Raw genomic sequence first — 21,317 nt, forward strand, 5'->3', positions numbered from 1 at the left:
AAATGTCAGCTCACTCTCTCAATACTAATCTCTCTCTCTCTCTCTCTCTCTCTCTCTCTCTCTCTCTGTGAGTACAGGATTTGGGAGATGGAAGTTTTGAGAGGAACTGGAAAGGGATCGGCATCTCTCTGCTGGTGATTCTGGTGGTGCTGTCTCTGATTAGTCTCGCCATCTTCTTTCTTTCTAAAGGTTTTTGAATCGCACTTGTGCACACACATGCACGCATACTTGTATGATTATTATCATGTAATTAATATGATATTCATTTGATTACAATATCTGATATAGAATTCAATTTGATATTTGATGCGTTATGTCTGTGGCCTTTTCTGTGTGTGAGAATACATATTTTTATATCTTGGTAAAGACCAAATGTTCCCAATATCTGATAGTGTTGAACTTGTGGGGGCTTTTGGCTGGTCCTCACAAGGAAAGAAGTTTTTTTCTTTTTCTTTTAACTAAAGCTGCAGCTTTTATTTAAAAATTAAAGGAACTTTTTGAGGTTTCATGTGTATGCATAACATTAATTAGGTGCATTAATAAGTATGTCAATGAAAGGTCCTAACAAGGATAGTAAGCCAGTATAGGTGTGTGTGTGTATGTGTGTGTGTGTGTGTGTGTGTGTGTGTGTGTGTGTGTGTGTGTGTGTGTGTGTGTGTGTGTGTGTGTGTGTTTTACGTTTGAATTCAGATGATGGAACTAAAGCTCTGAAATCTCATCTGACCTTGGACGACCTTTTCCTCAGAGACTTTCAGGTTCAAGCCCCCGAGGTGCAGTGGATCAGTGGTGAGTGACCTCTATTTCATGTTGGTCTGTATTTATCAAAGTGTGTGTGTGTGTGTGTGTGTGTGTGTGTGTGTGTGTGTGTGTGTGTGTGTGTGTGTGTGTGTGTGTGTGACTTCAGACCAGTCTTTGGGTCTTTGTCTAAATCAGCCATCATAAACATCCTCCATCTGCTGCCACTATCAGTCTTGGACCACAGGGTGTTCACATGCACAGACACACACACAGACATACATACACACACACACACACACACACACACACACACACACACACACACACACACACACAAAGAGAGATGAGTCCAGATGTGTGGCGTAATTATCAGATCTCCAGACAGCTCGTGTCAGTGCTGAAGAATGGATCTGTCGGATGCACAGAGACAGGAGGCGTGGGATGAAAGGAGGAAGAAAGAAAGAAAGAAAAGCGGAGACAGATAGATAGACATACACAAAACCCCTATAGAAATATTTTTATGCTGCACTATTGAATTGCCTGATGAAAGAGAGAAATAAGACCTACTTTTTTTTTTAAAGGATTTATAATGGCAGTTTTACTCTTAAGTCCGGAAAGTTTTCCGGTAATTTAATTCTCTGCAATTGCATATCACAGGTGATGATAATGGAATGTAACACTGACAGCTTTCCATAGTAATAAGGAGATATTTCTAGCAAACATGATAAAATATTTAAGGAAATAAATATTAGATGAGGATAGTATGAGTGTGAAGGTTACATGGAGGATGTGAAACGAAGTGATTATAAAATTTCTACAAACAAGTCCTTTCCTCTTGTGTCACATGACCAACAGTAAACTAGTGGTATTTAGTAAACAGGCGATGTATGAAAATTAAATTTTATTAATAACATTTCTTAATGTTTTGCTCAGTTGGCTAAATTTTCTTTGGAAGACTCATGCTGTGGTTGATTGGGGTGTATTTACATTGGGGAGTATTTATACTCTTGTGATATTCATCTCTTCAAAAGTCCAAATTTGTTGTGATGCAATTCTCAGCATGCATTCACATTTCAGGCAGAAGGGGCCTAATCCGATCTTTTCCCAGATGTGTGATCGTGTGAACAGCAAACATTTGATTCGTGCTCGTTTAGACAGAAAAAAAAGTGAAACTGTATGTTTACATGTGAAGATAATATACAAAATGGGCACTGTACATATTTTTGGGGGATGGTTGTTGAGGGATGGTTTTGTCAGTAGTGGCAACCCATTCTGTTGCCAATGCTGGCCCACAAAACAGAATTACGTTAAACAACGTCACTAAACAAGATTGTAATCAGCTCTTGTGAAGATGATAAACTTGGCTTTCATTCATAGTCTTGCAGATATTGTAAATTATCGTATATAGGACAGTCTATATCATTGATCTTTTCCTTCAGTTGATGTGATCACATTTGGAGCTCAATCCCTAAGTTTCTCTTTGTCATAATTGTTATTGTTTTGAGCATGTGGGTCAGTTCAGGAGTGTGACGTGGGGTATGTCTCAACCAGCTCCCTAGTTCAGTAGGTAGTGAATCAGTATATTGTGTACACGAGTTGGTGCACTGGGACACTAAAAACTCAATTTTCAGTGACATGACTACGTATTCACGTTGTAAAACATCACCAAAAGATAAATAAATATATAAATAAATAAATAAAAATATTTGCTTTAGATGTCATATAAATTTGTAAGCTTAATCATACACATTTCTGTCATAAAATGTCAAGCAGGATCACAGGCAAGCTAGTGGGTTTAAAAAAAAGAAATTATTAAGCACTTAAAAGTTGTTAGACTCAATGAACTGTATATTGAGCATCAAATAAAGTTTAAAAATCACTAATGTGAGTACAGATTTGAGAGCTACAACAACAATAACAAGCTACTTACATTTGTAGCCGGAAGTTGGCTGAGAGTTTGTTTCCCGTTTTTTTCGAGCTGAGAGGCTTCAGAAAACATGATGTCATTTCCAGTAAGGAGCAAGCCTGTACCACCTTCTCGTCTGTTGCGAGGTATGGGAGAAGTTGGAGGCTAGGGCAGCAGGTCATTCTCGTCATTCCGTCTCCTTTTCATGCCTCCCAAGTATTAGCTACCATATGCATATAATATTAAAGTTTACCAAGTTAAATTGCATCTATACACAGGGGTTTTGTTACTGCCGGCGCTCACTGGAAGATTACTTTACCCATCATTGCTTGAGAACTACAGCAAACTACGGCAGCTCAAATAGCTCAAAATAAACATCAGGTTTTTTTCTCCTGGTAACAGTCCCTGCGTTCCAAATGGTATAAATCACACTTTGAAGGGAGAGTAATCAAGCTATTCATGCTGTAAGATTACTTCAAAACGAATTTCCAATAAAAATGACTTAAAAATTGATGACTTAAAAATTGAGACTTGACTTGGACTCCAATTCAGAGACTTGAGACTTGACTTGGGCTCCACCTCAGAGACTTGAGATGTGACTTGGGCTCCACCTCAGAGACTTGAGACTTCAGAGATTTGTGAACATGTCTGGGGGAAGAACCACATATGGGTGTGATGATCAGGTGTCCACAAACATTTGGCCATACAGTGTATATATGAAGAAACATTTTAATTACATCCTAAGTGTCCTAAGTCCTCTGTGACCACTGAAAAATGCAGAAAACACACACACACAAAAAAAAAAAAATCCTGGTTGCCAGAGACATGACTGGTTAAGTTGAGATTGTGATACACTTTCTCCTACATTGTGAAAAGGTTCTGAAAAGAAACATGTCCTTTCATGAAATAGCACAATTCCAATTTATTCCAATGAACAGAATAAAGAATTACAGGTCACCTTGGGGAAGAAAATGAGTTGCAGAACGTCACAGCGTGAGGGACACTGAGTCACCCAGATTCACCTCACAGATCCTAGTTTATTTATTAATTTCCATCTTTACCAAGGTTTTCTTTTGCATGAGTGTTAGCAAAAATATAGTGATATTTGTATGCACAGATTTCTTAAAGAGTTATGTTCTATTTCTATATGCTAATTGCTTGGGTGATCTGTAGCATTCAGGCCAATAAAGCACTACTTAACTGAATAATTAGACAGCTCTGCTAATGTGTTAGTGTACTCAGGATGATTTACCTAATACTTAGTTCTTTCGTTCCTCGGGCTATCACACACTACAACAATCCAGTCTGCCCCCCTTTCTTCAATATAGGAACTTTTTCTTCCTCAAGCTACTGAGAAAAATGTTACAATTTTCTGTTCTGTGCATTTATTAAAGACATTTTTGCTGTTTTAGGGATGTGGTTTTGTGAGTTTCAAAACAGCTAGCACAATTGATTCCTATTAAATATCAGAAACAATATACATTATACAATATGCCACAAAATAACACAATATTTATTGGGTGCATTTATTAAAAATATAAAAACAAAATGCTTTTAATTCAATTGGCTGGAACTTGGGCTAGATGGATAATAAACTTGCTAAGTCTGGATTTATAGCACATAGCACTTCAGTCACTTCACTTTTGTAAGCAGACGTTACATTAACCCTTTGAGACACAGTGATGCCTCTAAGAAACCAGCTTTTCTTTTTTCATGTCTCAATTTGCATTAGTATTTAAAGAGGGAAGCAGACCAGGGAAGTGATGTGAACTGAATTAGTGATGAAGCTCATGGCACTGACCAAACAGTAGTGAAAGGTTGAAGAAAAAGGTATGGCAGTGGGAAAATAGAGCACAATAAAAGGGCTGTGCTCTCTTTAGACAGATTGGCCTATTGGGTAAAAGGCGTGATTGCACAAGCACACTTGAAAGAAGGTCCACGTATTAAATGCCATTCAACATTCAGTATAACTACCTCCTGGGCAGTACTACAAGGAGTCTCACTTGCAGACATTTGTGAAGTGGTACCATGGAGTTCACTGTCTTCCGTTGCCTGGTTTTACAGATGTTCCTAGCTTTTTCATTGCAATTCATGATCCTCTCCCTCAACAGATGAATGTACTACACTACAGTACAACTAGGCACCAAAAACATTTACATGAAACAGCAAAGGAACCTTGTCTGGCTAATGGTTCCTTTTTCCAGTTCATCAACTACAGTATTTAGCCAACATAATTTTTAATATTGATCAAATAAATGGCTTAAATAACGTTCCTAGTGTGAACACAAAAAAATGTAGCTGTTATTTTTTCTCCATCACTCCAATGCTGTTGTTCTGTTGTGTCTCTCCTCCAGTCTCTCCAATGCTGTTGTTCTGCTGTGTCTCTCCTCCAGTCTCTCCAATGCTGTTGTTCTGTTTTGTCTTTCCTCCAGTCTCTCCAATGCTGTTGTTCTGCTGTGTCTCTCCTCCAGTCTCTCCAATGCTGTTGTTCTGCTGTGTCTCTCCTCCAGTCTTTCCAATGCTGTTGTTCTGCTGTATCTCTCCTCTAGTCCCTCCAATGCTGTTGTTCTGTTGGGTCTCTCCTCCAGTCTCACCAGTTCTGCTGTGTCTCCTCCAGTCTTTCCAGTGCTGTTGTTCTGCTGTGTCTCTCCTCCACTCTCTCTAACACTGCTGTTTTGTTGGGTCACATCCAGTCTATCGAACACTGAAATACTGTTGTGTCTGCTCTGCTCTCTAAAAAGCTATTATCCTCTCTCCCTCAGTTTCTCTAAGTCTTTTATGTGTCCCTTTTAGCCTAACAGTACTTTTGTGTTGTGTGTTCTTCTAGTACCCAGTCCTTCAAGCACTGAGAGTTTTTATCTCTGTCTCTGTAATACATGAATCTTCATGCATCTCTCATGGTTCTGTTGTATAGTTCTCCATCTCTCTGAGTTTCTGTAATACATGCCACTGAAAGTCAATCTAATGTGCTGGTGTCTGGGTCTCTTTCTTTTGTCGTTCTAGTATCATCTTTCCACACTTCCTTGCTTTTTCAAAGGCTTACACGCCACTTTTTAAGTAACTTTGTTGGTACTGTGTCTCTTTCACTGTCCTCCTAATGCTTGTCTATCCCAACCTGCTTTGTGGAGTCAGTCATTCACTGACAAGATTGTAATTTTTGGTTCCTCACTCTGCCCTCCACGCTACCGCCTGCTTTCATGTGTCAGCCAGGCTTTGTACAGGCTCTGCAGAAATCTCATTAAACACAGCCAGAGTACAGAGTCACTTCTCAGACCTGATTCTCCACGCTGCACAAAATCCCACTACTCTGGTTCTCTCTCACTCACAAACACACACAAATACTCTCTCCCTCTCCCTCTCTCTCTCTCTCTCTCTCTCTCTCGCTCTCTCTTTCTCTCTCTCTCTCTCTCTCTCTCTCTGTCTCGTATTTCACTATTTTTTGGGTTATTTCTATTTACTTTATCTACATAATGATGTGTCTAACCAAAAAGAGATTTTTTTCTATTTAATTTGAAAAGACATATATACAGATTTATATTTTAATTACGTTTATTCATGGGAACGAACCCAATGTTCCCACAAGGTCAAATCCATCCATCCATCCATTTTCTGTACCGCTTATTCTACACAGGGTCGCGATGGGCCTGGAGCCTCGAGAGACAAGGTGGGGGACACCCTGGACGAGGTGTCAACTCATTGGAGAGCACAATCGCACACCCATTCATACACCCATTTACACACTACAGACAATTTGGAAATGTCAATCAGCCTACAATGCATGTCTTTGGACTGGGGAGGAAACCAGAATACCCAGAGGAAACCACCGAAGCACGGGGAGTACATGCAAACTCCACGCACACAGGGCAGAGGCAGGCCACAAGGTCAAATTTGCCATGTTTATGTAAACATTAAATTAATACAAGCACTCACATATTCACACTTGTATCTGTAAACACACACACGCACACACACGCACACACACATGCATTGATGGTTGAAAAGCAGCAGCATCTTGCACTTAGCCTTGTTAACACTGTAGTGCACAGAGTTAAGGTGAGTGTCAGTGTGATGGGCAAAGAGCTTCGGGATGTCTAGATCTCTTCTCTGTGGTCTGATTTGTAAAATCATTGCTGTCAAACAGCAAGAGGAAGAAGAACATTGTCAACAGAACATTGTCACATTCACAATGCGCAGTCTGAACATGATGGCCCTCTTCTCTCTCACCCTGTCTCACATGTCGCCTCAGCGGTGGAGATCATCTATAGGAGAAGAGATGGAAACGTAATGAAAGCAAATATCCAGACCAATCAGACTGAGCTTCTGATGAAAAACAGTACATTTGTGAGTAATTTTTTAACCTCTTAAACACTGTGCCAATGTTTTCATCTGTTTTATAAGTTATTATGCTTTTAGGGCAGGCTGATTCTTTCCGTGACCTTACTACTAATTTCAATTCTGAATTATCGTGCTGACGTAATGTTTTTGAAAGAACAGTCGCATAATATCAGTGATACCTGGTCATAATCTAATGCCTTAATCAGTTTTTCCCATGGCAGTGCGTGTGTAATATATTCAAATATTGTCATTTGTATTTTTATACAGGTAACATTTAAAGCTTCCAAATTTTCGGTCTCACCAGATCTCAACTACGTTCTCCTAACATATGATGTCAAAAAGGTCAGAGGCTCTTACATTGCAAACTACACTGTTTTTCCTCCCTTGTTTCAAATCTAGTATAAAAGCCATAATAATTTTTAAAAGTTTCAAATATGGTAGCTTTTTGGGAATAGTATATAGCAAAACTACAGTACACTCATATATGAATTTAAGTTCAGCTTCAGGTTGAGTGATGTTATAGTCCAGATTGCAGGCACTGGTTTGGAGTCTATTCAGTTTTACAGATCAATAATGTTTATGACTGGTTGTGTTCACTGGAACACACACACACACACACACACACACACACATTCACATGCAGTAGTGGTGTCAGGTTGTGGACAGTGATTTGACTGTTGCTGTGTATAAACTATAGAAGGATGCATATGTCTGAGACACTGCCAGTCGATGGTTTCATTTAATCATTACACTTGATACATATTTTTTAGGAATGCATTCTTCATTTTGATCATTTTCCTGTTTTAGGTGTATCAATACTCCTTTCTGGCGTCTTACCTGATCTACAATTTGCATACAAGGTACTGAGGCACATCAAAATATTTATAAATGGAGAAGGGGCATCCATTCATCCATCCATTTTCTGTACCGCTTATCCCACACAGGGTTACGGAGGAGCCTGGAGCCTATCCCAGGGCACTCGTGGCACAATGCAGGGGACACCCTGGACAGGGCGCTAACATGGCACACACACGCACACACCCATTCACATACTATGGACAATTTAGAGATGCCAGTCAGCCTTTAATGCATGTCTTTGGAAAATACAAACGCTACGCACTCCATGCTAACCACTTAGCCATTGTGCGGGGAAGGGGCATAGTTTTATATTTTAGTGAGGACCAAATGTCCCCACAAAGATAGGAAAATCTAACGGTTCTGACCTTCTGGAGACATTTGACTGGTCCCCATAAGGAACTCTTTTTATACAAGACCTGCTGCTTTTATTTATTTATTTTTTTTAAAAGAAGAAGAAGAAGAAGAAAATCATATAAAAAAGAAAAAAGGGCATAACCTAACATTAATTAGCTGCAGTATAGTAAGACAAATGTTTGTGTGTGTGTGTGTGTGTGTTTGTGTTTATAGAGAAGTGCATGAGTTGAACCCGCCTGAGGTATCAGATTCGGTGCTGCAGTTTGCCTCATGGGGAGTTCAGGGGCAACAGCTGGTGAGTAATTACACACTGCTCATCATCACGCAGTCCAACAGAGCAGCACAGCAGAACACACTGAAACCTCATGTAACATTACACAGCACCATGCAGCCATGCAGAACAAACAACAACAACAGCTAACACATTGCCCACAACACTGTGCACTTTAAAATTATCTTGTGAATCAGAAATCCAGGGAGGAAGTAAATATATGCTCACATGTGTGCAATTACTAGCATGCTGGAGGGCTTTGACATATCCAATCTGTGAGGTGGTTATCTATCTATCTATCTATCTATCTATCTATCTATCTATTTATTTATTTATCCTAGTTAATCAGAATATCTATGTCTGCAAGCATAAGCATGAAGACCATATGCATACTGCAAAATAAGTAAAAATTATTATTTTTTCTTAGCTATGCCACAGGCAACCTGCTTTCAGTATCATATTAACCTACAAATACATAATGCCACTATTATTACCATGTGCTTGCAGGGAAAGTAATTAAGAAGTTACTGAGAAAAGTATCTGTGTTCTGTGTTCCTCTCATTTTTATGCATTTGCAGTTTAATCTATTGCACTAGAAGACTCAGATCTCCTGAAACATGCAGTACTCGTACACACACACACACACACACACACAGAGAGAGAAAGTGAGGGGAAGAGAATGAGAGTGAGAGAGATTAGATATTCATGAACATTTGCATATCCTAGGCATATGCAGACCCTTTGAACGCTTTGATTTATTAGTGTTTTATAGCATCGCTGCTATTTATCAGTGTTTGGGTAAGATGAGATAAAAGTATTAGCGCTAGTCAGTAATGTGGGATATATATTTTCAGTGACACCTCCGCTGCAGTAAATTCTGTGTATGCTTTAGAGCAGTGAAATCTGTGTATCTCTCACTCTCTCCAAATAGTTGAGTATTGAGTAATTCCAGAGACGCTGCAGGCAACCTGCACTTCAGGGCTTACATACAAATGCACAATCAACACATCCCTGAATTAGAATCGCATAATTACCATCCATTATTACAATGTGCTTGCAGAGAAAGTAATTAAGTAAGTAATGACGTATGTATTTGCATGGCTCGTGCATCTGTAGACTAATCTATCTTCTACTCAGTCCTCCATCTGTTTTAGTAAAAACACGTTCTTTGGTTTGTGTCTCTAGGGGAACCCATAATAGTTCTAGGTAGATATCTAAAATAGAGTATCCTATCAGTCAGGGCTCCAAGTAAAACTCCTAAGAGATAAAAATATATCCAACTATCAAAAGACTCATTGAGGAACTTAACGTTGTAATTAATGTCTCCAAGTGAGGTCTGTTTGAAGTGCTCAGGACTTTACCATACAACTGTATCTGCACAGTGAAAACTTGGAGTGAGCACCAGTGACTCGTTGGCTAATACAGTGGTTTTCAAAGTGGTGGCCGCGGCCCCCTTGGGGGCCGCCAGGGGGCGCCCAGGGGGGCCTCAACAATTTGGTGTGAAAAATAAATACATGATTTTCTCTTTCTCACTTTCAGACAACCACACACACACACACACACACACACACACACACACACACACACACACACACACACACACACACAATCAATTCATAATGTAATATAATATAAAGATGTAAGATGTAATTATTTTTAAAAAATAAATAAATAAAAAAAACGGGGATATATTCAGAAGTCTGTATTTTTAATGTGTTTTAAAGACCTCCGTCCTCGGTCACATGTTAATGCCATTTGGGGGGCCTTGCCCTGGAAAAGTTTGGGAACCCCTGGGCTAATAAGTTTCTGAGCTTGTAACTGGAAGTCTATGAAATCAACAAGTCACCAGATGGTGATTGTTGGACCCTTGATCAGGGCTGTTAAAACTGCTGTGCTCTAGGCATGGATTGTATCCTGTCTCAATTGGACAAAATCGCCTGCCACATGTATACATATAAATGTATGCATAGCTACTATTACATGTAACTCTCATATGATTTATACTTTAACTCACTGCTTAAGCTGGGTGCTGTGTTTGCTCTAGTACTTCTAAATAATTGCTCTTCCACTCACTTCCATTTTATATAACAACAAACTTTTATGGAGTAGGCTTGGAGTATGAAACTTTCTTGCATTAATTCGCTGCTGTTTTTACTCCGAATGATTTGCCCTAATAAACTGATGATAGAGTCAACTGTAGCAATTTTAGAGTGAGTGGTTATAGAGTGGGTGATTATAGAGAGAATGGTTATACACTGGGTGAGATTAGAGTGGGTGATCATCCAATGGTTTAATTGGTTATATAGAGGGAAAAACAAGATAGCTAAAATGGTCTGGTGATTAAAGGTAAGTGGATGATTAAAGAGAGGGAAAACTGACTGCCAGTTTGGAAATGTGTGTGGCTATATTCACAAGGTTAAATAATAATCATTATCGGATGCATTTCCATCATCACTTGTATTACTGAAGGGACTCCCAAACTTTTTGAGCAAACAACCCGAAATGGATATTAGCACTTTTCAGTAACCCAAACCCTTGATCACGCACATTTTTAATTCAGACGCTATCGTAGACACTCCGCAAACAGTCAACAGACAATCCACAGACTGTCAACAACCAGTCAGATGACTGCCATCAACCAGATTGTCACTATGTTATCAGTTAATGGTTGTTGATGTTTGGTAGATAATGTATACATACTCTATATACTAGCTGTCACAATAAGCAGAGGTGAGATGGATGCAAATGCAGCAGAGCAAAATGTATTAGTTGAAACAGGCAAAATTCAATACGATAGGCAAAATTAAGGTCAATAAACAGGCAAGGGTCAGGTGAGGCACAATCAGCATAAACAGGGCAAAGACAAAGTCAAAACCGGATAACAAACACAGGAAAGTAAGCCTTGGTAAATGTCAAGGGCGGATGGACAAACTGAGCATTTACTTCGCAAATGTCAGCAAGTGAAAGTCTCTCTTATTAAGTGTGAGTGTGTTTGTGTGTGTGTGATATGGAACAGGTGCATGCGATCAATAGTGTCATAGAGGTAGGTTCTGGGAAACGTAGGCTGAGGCGGCCATGTCACGTAGGCCACGGTATATTCTTGGGAACTGAGTTCACAGATGGAGTTGACCTGGCACTAGCATATTGTCTCTTTTGCGTTTGCTTTCTTTGTAAGGTGCAGTTTATATCAATTGATGTTTGTTAGATCATCTCTAGACTTTCAAATTCTCCTCCCACACATTCACAAGTTCAAATGCAGTTCATGTGGACTGTATTGATACATTTCATAACATGTTGAAAGCTAAATAATCATCATGATATGTTGTTGAGAATCATTTGACAGGCTGGTTCATGACAGTCCATAGATGGTTTGTAGAGTGTCTATCCAAAATAGACTATTAAAATAAAGTATTACCAAAGCCATTTCCAATGTTTTCTAATAGTTTCTTAATTCTTAGTTTCGGATTTTTTTGCATTTTCGAATATGGGTGTTTACACATTAATTCCACCCACCTATTTCTTCACATCTGGTGCCAAATTAAAAGTACTCTGCAATTTCCTCCTTGTTTTACATTGTTTCTGTAGAAGTCTAGAAGACCTGCAGAAATCAGAAAGAGAGCGTAAGATTTGTGAGATGAAGTTTATCTTCAAACACACCGTTGAACACATTTTCTGCATCTTGACATGTAAAACTGGATCTCTGTTTGTGTCTCTGTGTCTGTCTCTCAGATTTATATCTTTGAAAATAACATTTACTACAAGCTGGATGTAAAGAGCAGTTCTCTCAGATTGACATCATCAGGACAAGAGGGATTAGTGTTCAATGGGATTCCTGACTGGCTGTACGAGGGTAAAAACACAAACACATACATGTGCATAAATCAAAACAGTATTATTTGATAATATTATTTGACAATATTAACAAAATTCAGTATTTAAGTAAAGCTGAATGTTTCATTATAGAGGCGAGTTTTATTTGTGTTACCATAGTAACAAACATCACTTAGCTTGGTCTTTCAAGCAGACCTACATAAGGATTTGGTCAGACTTAGTATATATTAAAGATTTTATGTAATAAATACATTTGGGCGGCTATGGCTCAGGTGGTAGAACAGGTTGTCCACTAATTGCAGGGTTGGTGGTTCGATCCCCGGCCCAGGTACCTCCACATGCCGAAGTGTCCTTGGGCAAGACACTGAAACCCAAGTTGCTCCTGATGACAGGCTAGTGCCTTGCATTGCAGAGCTGGTGTGTGTGTGTGTGTGCGTGTGTGTGTGTGTGTGAATGAGAAACAGTATAAAGCGCTTTGTAGAACCGCCAAGGTTAAAAGGCGCTTTATAAGTGCAGACCATTTAATATGCTTACAGATACATATTTAATAAAGATAATAAAGATACAGATTCTATGCATGATACAGATTCTATGCATATTGATAAATATTTTGTGATGAATTTCTTAAGTATATTCTGTTTATCTGGCTGCATTTAACAAGAAAATAAATAAGCTTCTAAATCACAAAACATTTTTTGATATGAAGTTTCGCATCAATTTTTCACTCCTAACTGAAATGAATATGTTTAAAGTGTTCACTGTGTGGACACCAAGCTGTTGGACAGATTGCATTCCAGCAGTGCTGCAATATGGTGCTGTTGCAGCCATGATCTATATTTTTCATTATAGAGGGCAATTCTCTCTATTTAACTATAATTACCTGAACTGCTTCTGATTGCACTGATTCAGCTGTGAAGCAGCAGTGCACATGTAATATCCATTAGGTTAATAAGGCCATGTTTGTGGTAGTATGTGGTAGACGTTCAAATCTCTTAGTGTGGTACATAATAGCTACGATCTTGTGAAGTCTATAAAGATCTCTAAAGGGGGAGAAAGTAAAGGCATTCAGAGTGCAGCTCATGAACACTGTTCAAGGTCTATGTATACTGTATACACAGATCAGCCATGGCATTACATCCACTTGCCTTATACTGTGCAGGTCCCCACTGTGTCGCCAAAACAACTCTGACCCATCAAGGCATGAACTTGACAAGACCTCTGAATGTGTGCTGTGGTATCTGGTACCAAGATGTTAGCAGCAGATCCCTTAAGTCCTGTAAGTTGTGAGGTGGAGCCTCACATGGATCGGACTTGTTTGTTCGGCACATCCCACAGATGCTCGATTGGATTGACGGAATTTAGAGGCCAAGCAAACACCTTGAACTCTTTGTCATGTTCCTCAAACCATTCATAAACAATTTTTGCAGTGTGGTAGGGCGGCGCATTATCTTGCTGAAAGAGGACACGTTCAATGTGTTAACTTGGCCTCCAAATTCCCCAGAACGCAATACGAACAAGCATCTGTGGGATGTGCTGGACAAACAAGTCTGATCCATGGAGGCCACACCTTGCCACTTAAAGGATCTGCTGCTAATGTCTTGGTGCCAGATACCACAGCACACCTTCAGAGGTCTTGTGGAGTCCATGCCTCAATGGGTCAGAGATGTTTTGGTGGGACCTACACAATATTAAGAATGTGGTTTTAATGTTATGGCTGATCTGTGTATATACAGTGGGGTCCAAGAGTCTGAGACCACTACTTAAAAGGCTTCTGTTTTCTTTTTCTTTTCTTTTTTTCAATTTAACACAAAGTTTTCATTATAAATGATATTTATGACAATGACAGGATGACAGTGCTGGTGTATGGCAGACGATATGTACATATATCAGGCCAGTTTAGATGCAACACTGACACTCCTGTGAATTAATATTACAGACTTTTTAGAACAGCTCACAACAGCATAAGAACATCATATTATAGAGTACTTAATTCTTCCCTGACTCAGTGATCACTATGCACCCTAGGTTTAAGTAAGTATACATAAGTATAGCTTTAAGTATAATGCAATTTTTAAAAAATTAATATGTTGTTAACATTGAATGTGGAATGCTCAAATGGAATGGCTTGGAATCTAATTTAGGTGTGTTGTTTACTTCGTTTTGGCTTGGCTGTTAGAGGGGGTGCTGCACTCACCAGTAGCTCACTGGTGGTCTCCAGCTGGATCCAGCCTTGCATTCCTCACCATCAACAACACTCTTGTACCAAACATGCTGCTGCCGCACTTTACTGGGGCGCTCTACCCACGTGGAACACACTACCCCTACCCAAAGGTACGCACCTCACACATTCATGTACACACCATTTAAAGGGCTAATATCTAATTATTTTCAGGTATTTTTGTAATATGTTTCAAAACCAAGGTAGATATATGCCTTGTAATCAAACCAGGATGACCAGATCCAGTAATCAAACCAAGGATACGTGTTGGCACAGCAGGTACTTTTGCTGTCTCATAGCTCCAGGACCTGGGGTTTGATCCTGAGCTGTCTGTGTGGAGTTTCTCTTTCTGGATTTGCTTCTGAAAATCTGGATGTCACCCAGATGAGGATGGGTTCCCTTTTGAGTCTAGTTCTTTCAAGTTTTCTTCCTCTTGTTGCCTCAAGGTGATATTCCTTGCCAGTGTCTCCTCTGGCTCGTTCATTAGGGATACATTTAAAATCCATCCATCCATTTTCCATAACACTTATCCTACACAGGGTCGTGAGGAGCCCGAAGCTTATCCCAGGGAACCCGGGGCACGAGGCGGAGAGCACCCTGGACGGGGTGCCAACGAATCGCAGGGCACAATCGCACACACATAATCACACACCCATTCAAACACTACAGGCAATTTGGAAATGTCAATCAGCCTACAATGCATGTCTTTGGACTCGGGGAGGAAACCGGAGTACCTGGAGGAAACCCCTGAAGCACAGAAAGAACATGCGCAAACACAGGGCAGAGGCAGGAGTCAAATCACAACCCCAGAGGAGCTAGACAAACGTGCTAGCCACTAAAAATGCTATATAAATTAATATAAATGTAATATTTAGCAGATTGGGACACAGCTTGTTTTGTCAGCTGTGCTGTATGTTGTTTGACCACATTCAACTGATGAACTGAAGAAATTTCACAAGGATTTCGTGATCATTCTAATTATCACTAAAGTACAAACAAGTAAGCAAACAAACTGATTTGAGCATTCAAGCTAATTTCTAAAAATTATACATTCCCATTAATGATCTTTAAGAATTTTGTACATCCACACATACCAACACATACACTCCTACACTTTCTGATTAAACTTCCTCACAAAGTTCCCAGGAGTAAGAGGTTAATAATGTACATCCTTTATCATCATTTAGCTGAGTAACAACTGCTGTTTTATTCATACAGCTGCAGACTACATACACTTGAATAGCTCGGCTAACCCATAAAGGCACATTTGCATATTGAGAGTGTTTTTATATTTCATGTTTAGTTTGGACAAACAGATGGGATTAATTCAGAATAAATAATAAAATAATAATAAACACACACACACACACACACACACGTACATATACAGAAATACATATATACACACACACACACACACACATATATATATATATATATATATATATATATATATATATATATATATATATATATATATATATATATATATATATATACATACATTCATACATACATATACATAAATACTCTCTCTCTCTCTATAATAATACATTTTCTGTAGAAAAACCTTGCAAATATAATTTTGGAGGGTTTTTTAAAAATTTTTTTGCAAATGCCGTGTGTGAGTCTGTAAAGATGACAGCAGCTCATCTTTCTTAGAGACAGCAGCATGCGTAATGACGGCACTGCAGACTAACACGACTACAAAAACATCATTACGTGCACACACACACTCACACACACACATACACTACACATAAAGAATAGCTTCAGGACTGAATGTAACTGTCAGACTACAGCAGTAATAAAAAGAGAGAGATAGAAAGTATATATATATATATATATATATATATATATATATATATATATATATATATATTACGTTGTTATGTTCCTAGATGTTACAATTATGGTCTTTGAGTTTATGGACCATATGACCATCAGAACACTTCCAGTCACACCAAATGAGACTAGCAAAAATCCCTCATTATGAGATGCAGCATATAACTCAGTGCTGCGTCAAACTCTTTAAGACAGGTAATCAGTATGCACACCATCTCCAACTACGATTTAATTTTTTGCTGTTTCACTACCACAGTTAACTACCATTTCAATTATTCAGAAACCTCAGTAAAGGGCACAGCTCGCTGTCTTTCACCCTGCGCCCACCCTCCACCCTGCCCTCTGTTCCTATTAGTCAAGCCTGTGGAAGGTCTGACAGGATTTGGCTGAGAGTCCAAGCCTCAGCTGCTGCATTACTGCATTCATATGCATATTATCTACACAGCTCCTCAATAATTATATGAACTGTTGCCAGACTGCTGAACACCTGTAGGGGATAAGTAAAGTAATCCTTTTAGTAATACTTACAGGCTTACATTGTGTGAGTGTGTTAGGACTGTCAGCATGTATTTCACTGCTATTTAAATTTGTCATTTAAAGGCGAGAAATCCAAATTGGAATATAATGTCATAAAAGTCTTCTGAAGCATGTTTTCTCACCTTTTTAAAATTTCAATTATTTAAATTATGTATACATTTTGTAATTCAGTATAAGAAAACAACAACATATGTGGTCTAAATTGATAACTGGCAAGCAGTAAACAAGTTCCATGAGGCACTAACTGTAGTCCTCGGTCTTCTGTGGCTGGATCACTATGTATGTTCTGTTGGAAATCTAGAATTGATATTATGCCTTATGTACTGTAGTGAGTAAGGAATAACACACAGCTGCCCATGCTGTTATATGGTGTAGTGTGACGACTCCAAAGTGTACTATTTTTTATATAACAGCATGATTTGCCAACAATTACAAGTTTTTAATTCAGAGACAAGTTAGTTCCCGTGCCTGACTTACTTTATAACAGCTATAATCAGTCCCTCCGGGATTTTAGAGATTTTGCGATTGCTGAAATTAACGCAAAATCAAGCAAACTCTTCAATATTTCCAGGAGCTTGCAAGTTTTCAAAACAATGCACATTCAGCCAAAGCCCTCTTCAATTCATGGTCATCGCACATGAGTACAACTGAAAGGTCTCATTTACTAGTAAATAGGGTTGGGAGGGTTAATTTAAAAATGTATTCCGTTACAATTACAAATTACTCCAGTAATGTAATCCAAGTATCATAATATGAAAGTAATGTAATCTGATTATTTTTGGATTACTTCAAGGCCACATGTCCATAAACTCAAAAAAGAAATATGATTTAAAATACTTTTATTTAGGAGCTTACTTTAAGCTTAAAACCTGTTCAATGTTTGGATTTGTTTTTAAATAAATAAATAAAAGATCACTGTCCTTGATGCGGGTAACATTACATCACAAAAGCTAGGGTGACCATATTCTGGTTTTCCAAAAAGAGGACACCTTTTTTTATTTTTTTTATTTTTTTCAAAACAGTGTGATTATGAATGCAGACTTCAATGCACTGAAAAAGACACACTATTAGCATCACATAAATACATATACATAAAATTGGTTTCACTCTGCCCACGTTTGAATGTCCATGGAACAAAATAAAATATCAGATGCCATGAGTGTACATTCCGCCTTCATTTATAAATTTGAATGGCCATGTAATATGAAGCAATGTGATAACATGAAATTAAAAATGACCTTATATGACCATGGGCATTGTTTCGACTCAGGACAACTGTCATTTGCTGCTATTGTCAAGCAATTGTTTGGTACCGTAAACAACAGAGCTTCACCTTAGAGTAGGTTAATGGTTGAGAGGCAGGAATTTGGTCAATAGTCGCTGCAAGCATTTTATAGTCGAAAAATTGGTGTGTGAGAAGGCAGGAATTACAGAGAGAGGTTAAAGCAATGTAAACATGTGCACACCTGATGCAGTATTAGACCACAAAAGCCGAATTAAGGTCCGATAAAGAGGACTTATCACTTGTCACCCTAACAAAAGCATTCCAGAGAACAATTCATGTTCATTTCTACCAAATTAACTTTGCGCAAAATTTATTTGCTCATGCACCAGGAGGTTGCTCATGTGAGCCACGACTGGCAAGAGAGAACCAGAACTATAATCATGCAGCTGTCTATATTGTGTTATGCCAAAAGATTCATTTCTTTGGTTTTAAATGAAAAAAAAAAAAACTAATCCGGATAGTATTCCCATTTTTTATTTTTTTTTTGTACAAAATGTATCTGTAATCTGATTACTTTGTTTTTTGATGTAACTGTAACGGATTACAATTACCAGTTTTTTGTATCCCGATTATTTAATGCTGTTACATGTATTCCGTTACTCCCCAAGCCTGCTAGTAAACATCACTACGAAAGACAGAGCAAAACAATTTTGTGTCACCAAGTTAAGTAGTTTTCCATAAATAAATAAAAAGTACAACAATCACAAAAAAACTCTGCAAAATCCTGTATGAACTGTATAATAAAACCATTCACTCAACAGCCTCTCTTTTATTCTCTCTTGAAGTTCATAAGACAAAAAAAATGCAAGTATGTGAGTGAGAACTGAGAAAGCAGAAACTTCTCTGTCCCGAAAACTCTACTGTGTTGGGAAAATGGCTGACTTTCACAATGTGCCCAAGAAATGCTACATAAACAGAAAACTTCTCCACATCAACGATTACATGTTTTGTTTGTTAAACAAGAACTCATCTGTAATCTGTTTATGATTAGAGTTTAGACAATATGGAGCGTCTGCCATAAAAATCCCTGTGAATGAGCTGTTACTATAGGAACAGTAATGTGTTAGAACTAGTTCATTAATATAAAGCTATTTATCTACTTCCTAGTTTATGTTACAGCTGGGAGCCATGCTGTTATAGAAAATTACCATGATGTTGTATAAGCATATGTATATATATTGTCTAGGGAGCTATTTGTCAGTGGCAGTAAAATGTTATAGGTTCATTAATAGTTAAATTTGAATACTAAATCTTTTAAGTAATTAGTTATATCCAGAGTTGGGTGTAACACGTCACTGTAATCTAATGACTTTTTCTGATAGCGCAGTATTGTCATGCATTACTTTTTAAATTTATGTAATTGGATTACAGTTACTGATGTCAATAAAATTATATTACTTGTGTTACAAATATATTGTTAAGAAAACAATGTTAAATCAAAATCATTTTTAAATAAATCCCGTTTCGCCATGAAGATTTGTTCTTTAGACCACTTGGAGCGGTTTATCACTACGTAACTGAACGTCAGTAAAAGAAGATCGCCTGTAATTTGATATCTTCAGTGAATGGAGGCAAAACCAATCAGACAGGGTTTACAGGAAAACATGTGGAAATACTCGTGTCTTATTGGCTGACATCTCTCAATTCTGACAAACTGTAACACAGTCAGTGTGCGGAAAAATAGATATACACCTATTTTTATCTTTAAAACCAGTAAAGGGCTTGAAACTGAAACAGTAACATCCTCTCATGCTGAGCAGGAAAACAAGGTGTGTAAATGTGTATAGGAGTTCCAGTTTACATGAACATGATATGAGCAGAGCATAAGGAAAGATAATGTATTTTGCAACCCAGACAATGATAGCTTATTTGCGCCTCCCCTTGGCTAGTGACACCAAACTAGCCTAGTTAGAAAAGTTTTATATTTTATCGATCTGGTAGTTCTACAAACAGTGACAACACCCGAGGCAAGTTTTATTATAAATCCAAGTTTTTCTGATCACGTCAAACATAAAATTACTGAAAGAACTACGAGTTTCACTTTGTAGTATATTTTCGTAGGTTTGATAGTAACGTGAAATTAAAGTAATTAGTAATCTGATTACTTTTTACATGCAGTAATCAGTAATGTAATCAGATTATAATTTTAAAGTAGTAATTAGTAATCTGTAATGGATTACTTTTTTTCAGTAACTTGCCCAACACTGGTTATATCTTGGTGGGGATGAAATTTACCCACAAGGATAGAAATATTTGACAGTTTTGACCATGCGGGCACATTTGGCTGGTTCCCACAAGAAAAACCATCTTTTATTTAGAAAAATCAATAGCCCAAATAGAAAGTTGAAATTAGCATAGCATTAATTACTCACGATGATAATCATGTTGTGGGGCATGGTGGTTCGTACACCCAGGGTTGGGGGTTCGAGTCCTGCCTCCGCCCTGTGTGCATGGAGTTTGCCTATTCTCCCCATGCTTCAGGGGTTTCCTCCGGGTACTCCGATTTCCTCCAAAGTCCAAAGACATGCATTTTAGGCTCATAGGCATTTGAAAATTGTCCGTAGTGTGTGAATGGGTGTGTGAGTGTGTGTGATTGCCCCAAGTCCCCTGTGAGAGGCTCCAGGCTCCCCATGCCAAAAAATAAGCCGTACAGAAAACGGATGGATGGATTGATAATAATGTTAAGGGAAAGTACTCATAAGGGTATTAAGACAAATGTCTTGTGCATGTGTGTGTGTTTCAGGTTGGCCAAGTAAACCCCACAGTGAAGCTGAATGTGGTTACCCTGAATGGCTCATCTCCCACCATCGAGCTTCTGCCTCCTAGTAGCCTAGAAAAAAGGTACCACACACAATGAACAACTGAATATAAACTGCCTTATAATCTCAGATAATGGCAAATTGTGTTTCAATAAATGCCATGTCGATGCTACTCGTAAACATGTTTGTGTCTGTGTTATTTAATTGATAGTGAGTACTACATAAGCATGGTGCGGTGGGTGACCGAGGAACATGTGACTGTGCGCTGGCTCAACAGAGCTCAAAACACTTCCATCCTCACGCTCTGTTCCACACACACCAGAGATTGTGAACGGGTGAGTGATGTCTGACATGGCTTCACACACACTAAGATGATTGCT

At 38.4% G+C, this 21,317-nt stretch overlaps 1 protein-coding gene across 1 annotated transcript in view; it reads left to right on the forward strand.

The window, feature by feature from the left end:
- The window catches only part of LOC108266166 (inactive dipeptidyl peptidase 10), a 61,975-nt gene that overhangs the window by 23,712 nt on the left and 16,946 nt on the right, over nt 1-21,317 (forward strand). The window contains exons 2-11 of the mRNA XM_017469202.3: nt 78-189; nt 691-786; nt 6,891-6,985; nt 7,247-7,321; nt 7,787-7,839; nt 8,405-8,486; nt 12,192-12,312; nt 14,470-14,624; nt 20,922-21,019; nt 21,149-21,272. Coding sequence (XP_017324691.1) covers nt 78-189; nt 691-786; nt 6,891-6,985; nt 7,247-7,321; nt 7,787-7,839; nt 8,405-8,486; nt 12,192-12,312; nt 14,470-14,624; nt 20,922-21,019; nt 21,149-21,272 — 1,011 coding nt within the window. The remainder of the gene's footprint in view (nt 1-77; nt 190-690; nt 787-6,890; nt 6,986-7,246; nt 7,322-7,786; nt 7,840-8,404; nt 8,487-12,191; nt 12,313-14,469; nt 14,625-20,921; nt 21,020-21,148; nt 21,273-21,317) is intronic.

Source organism: Ictalurus punctatus, chromosome 6 (genome assembly GCF_001660625.3).
Source record: "Ictalurus punctatus breed USDA103 chromosome 6, Coco_2.0, whole genome shotgun sequence".
Taxonomy (NCBI): Eukaryota; Metazoa; Chordata; class Actinopteri; order Siluriformes; family Ictaluridae; genus Ictalurus; species Ictalurus punctatus.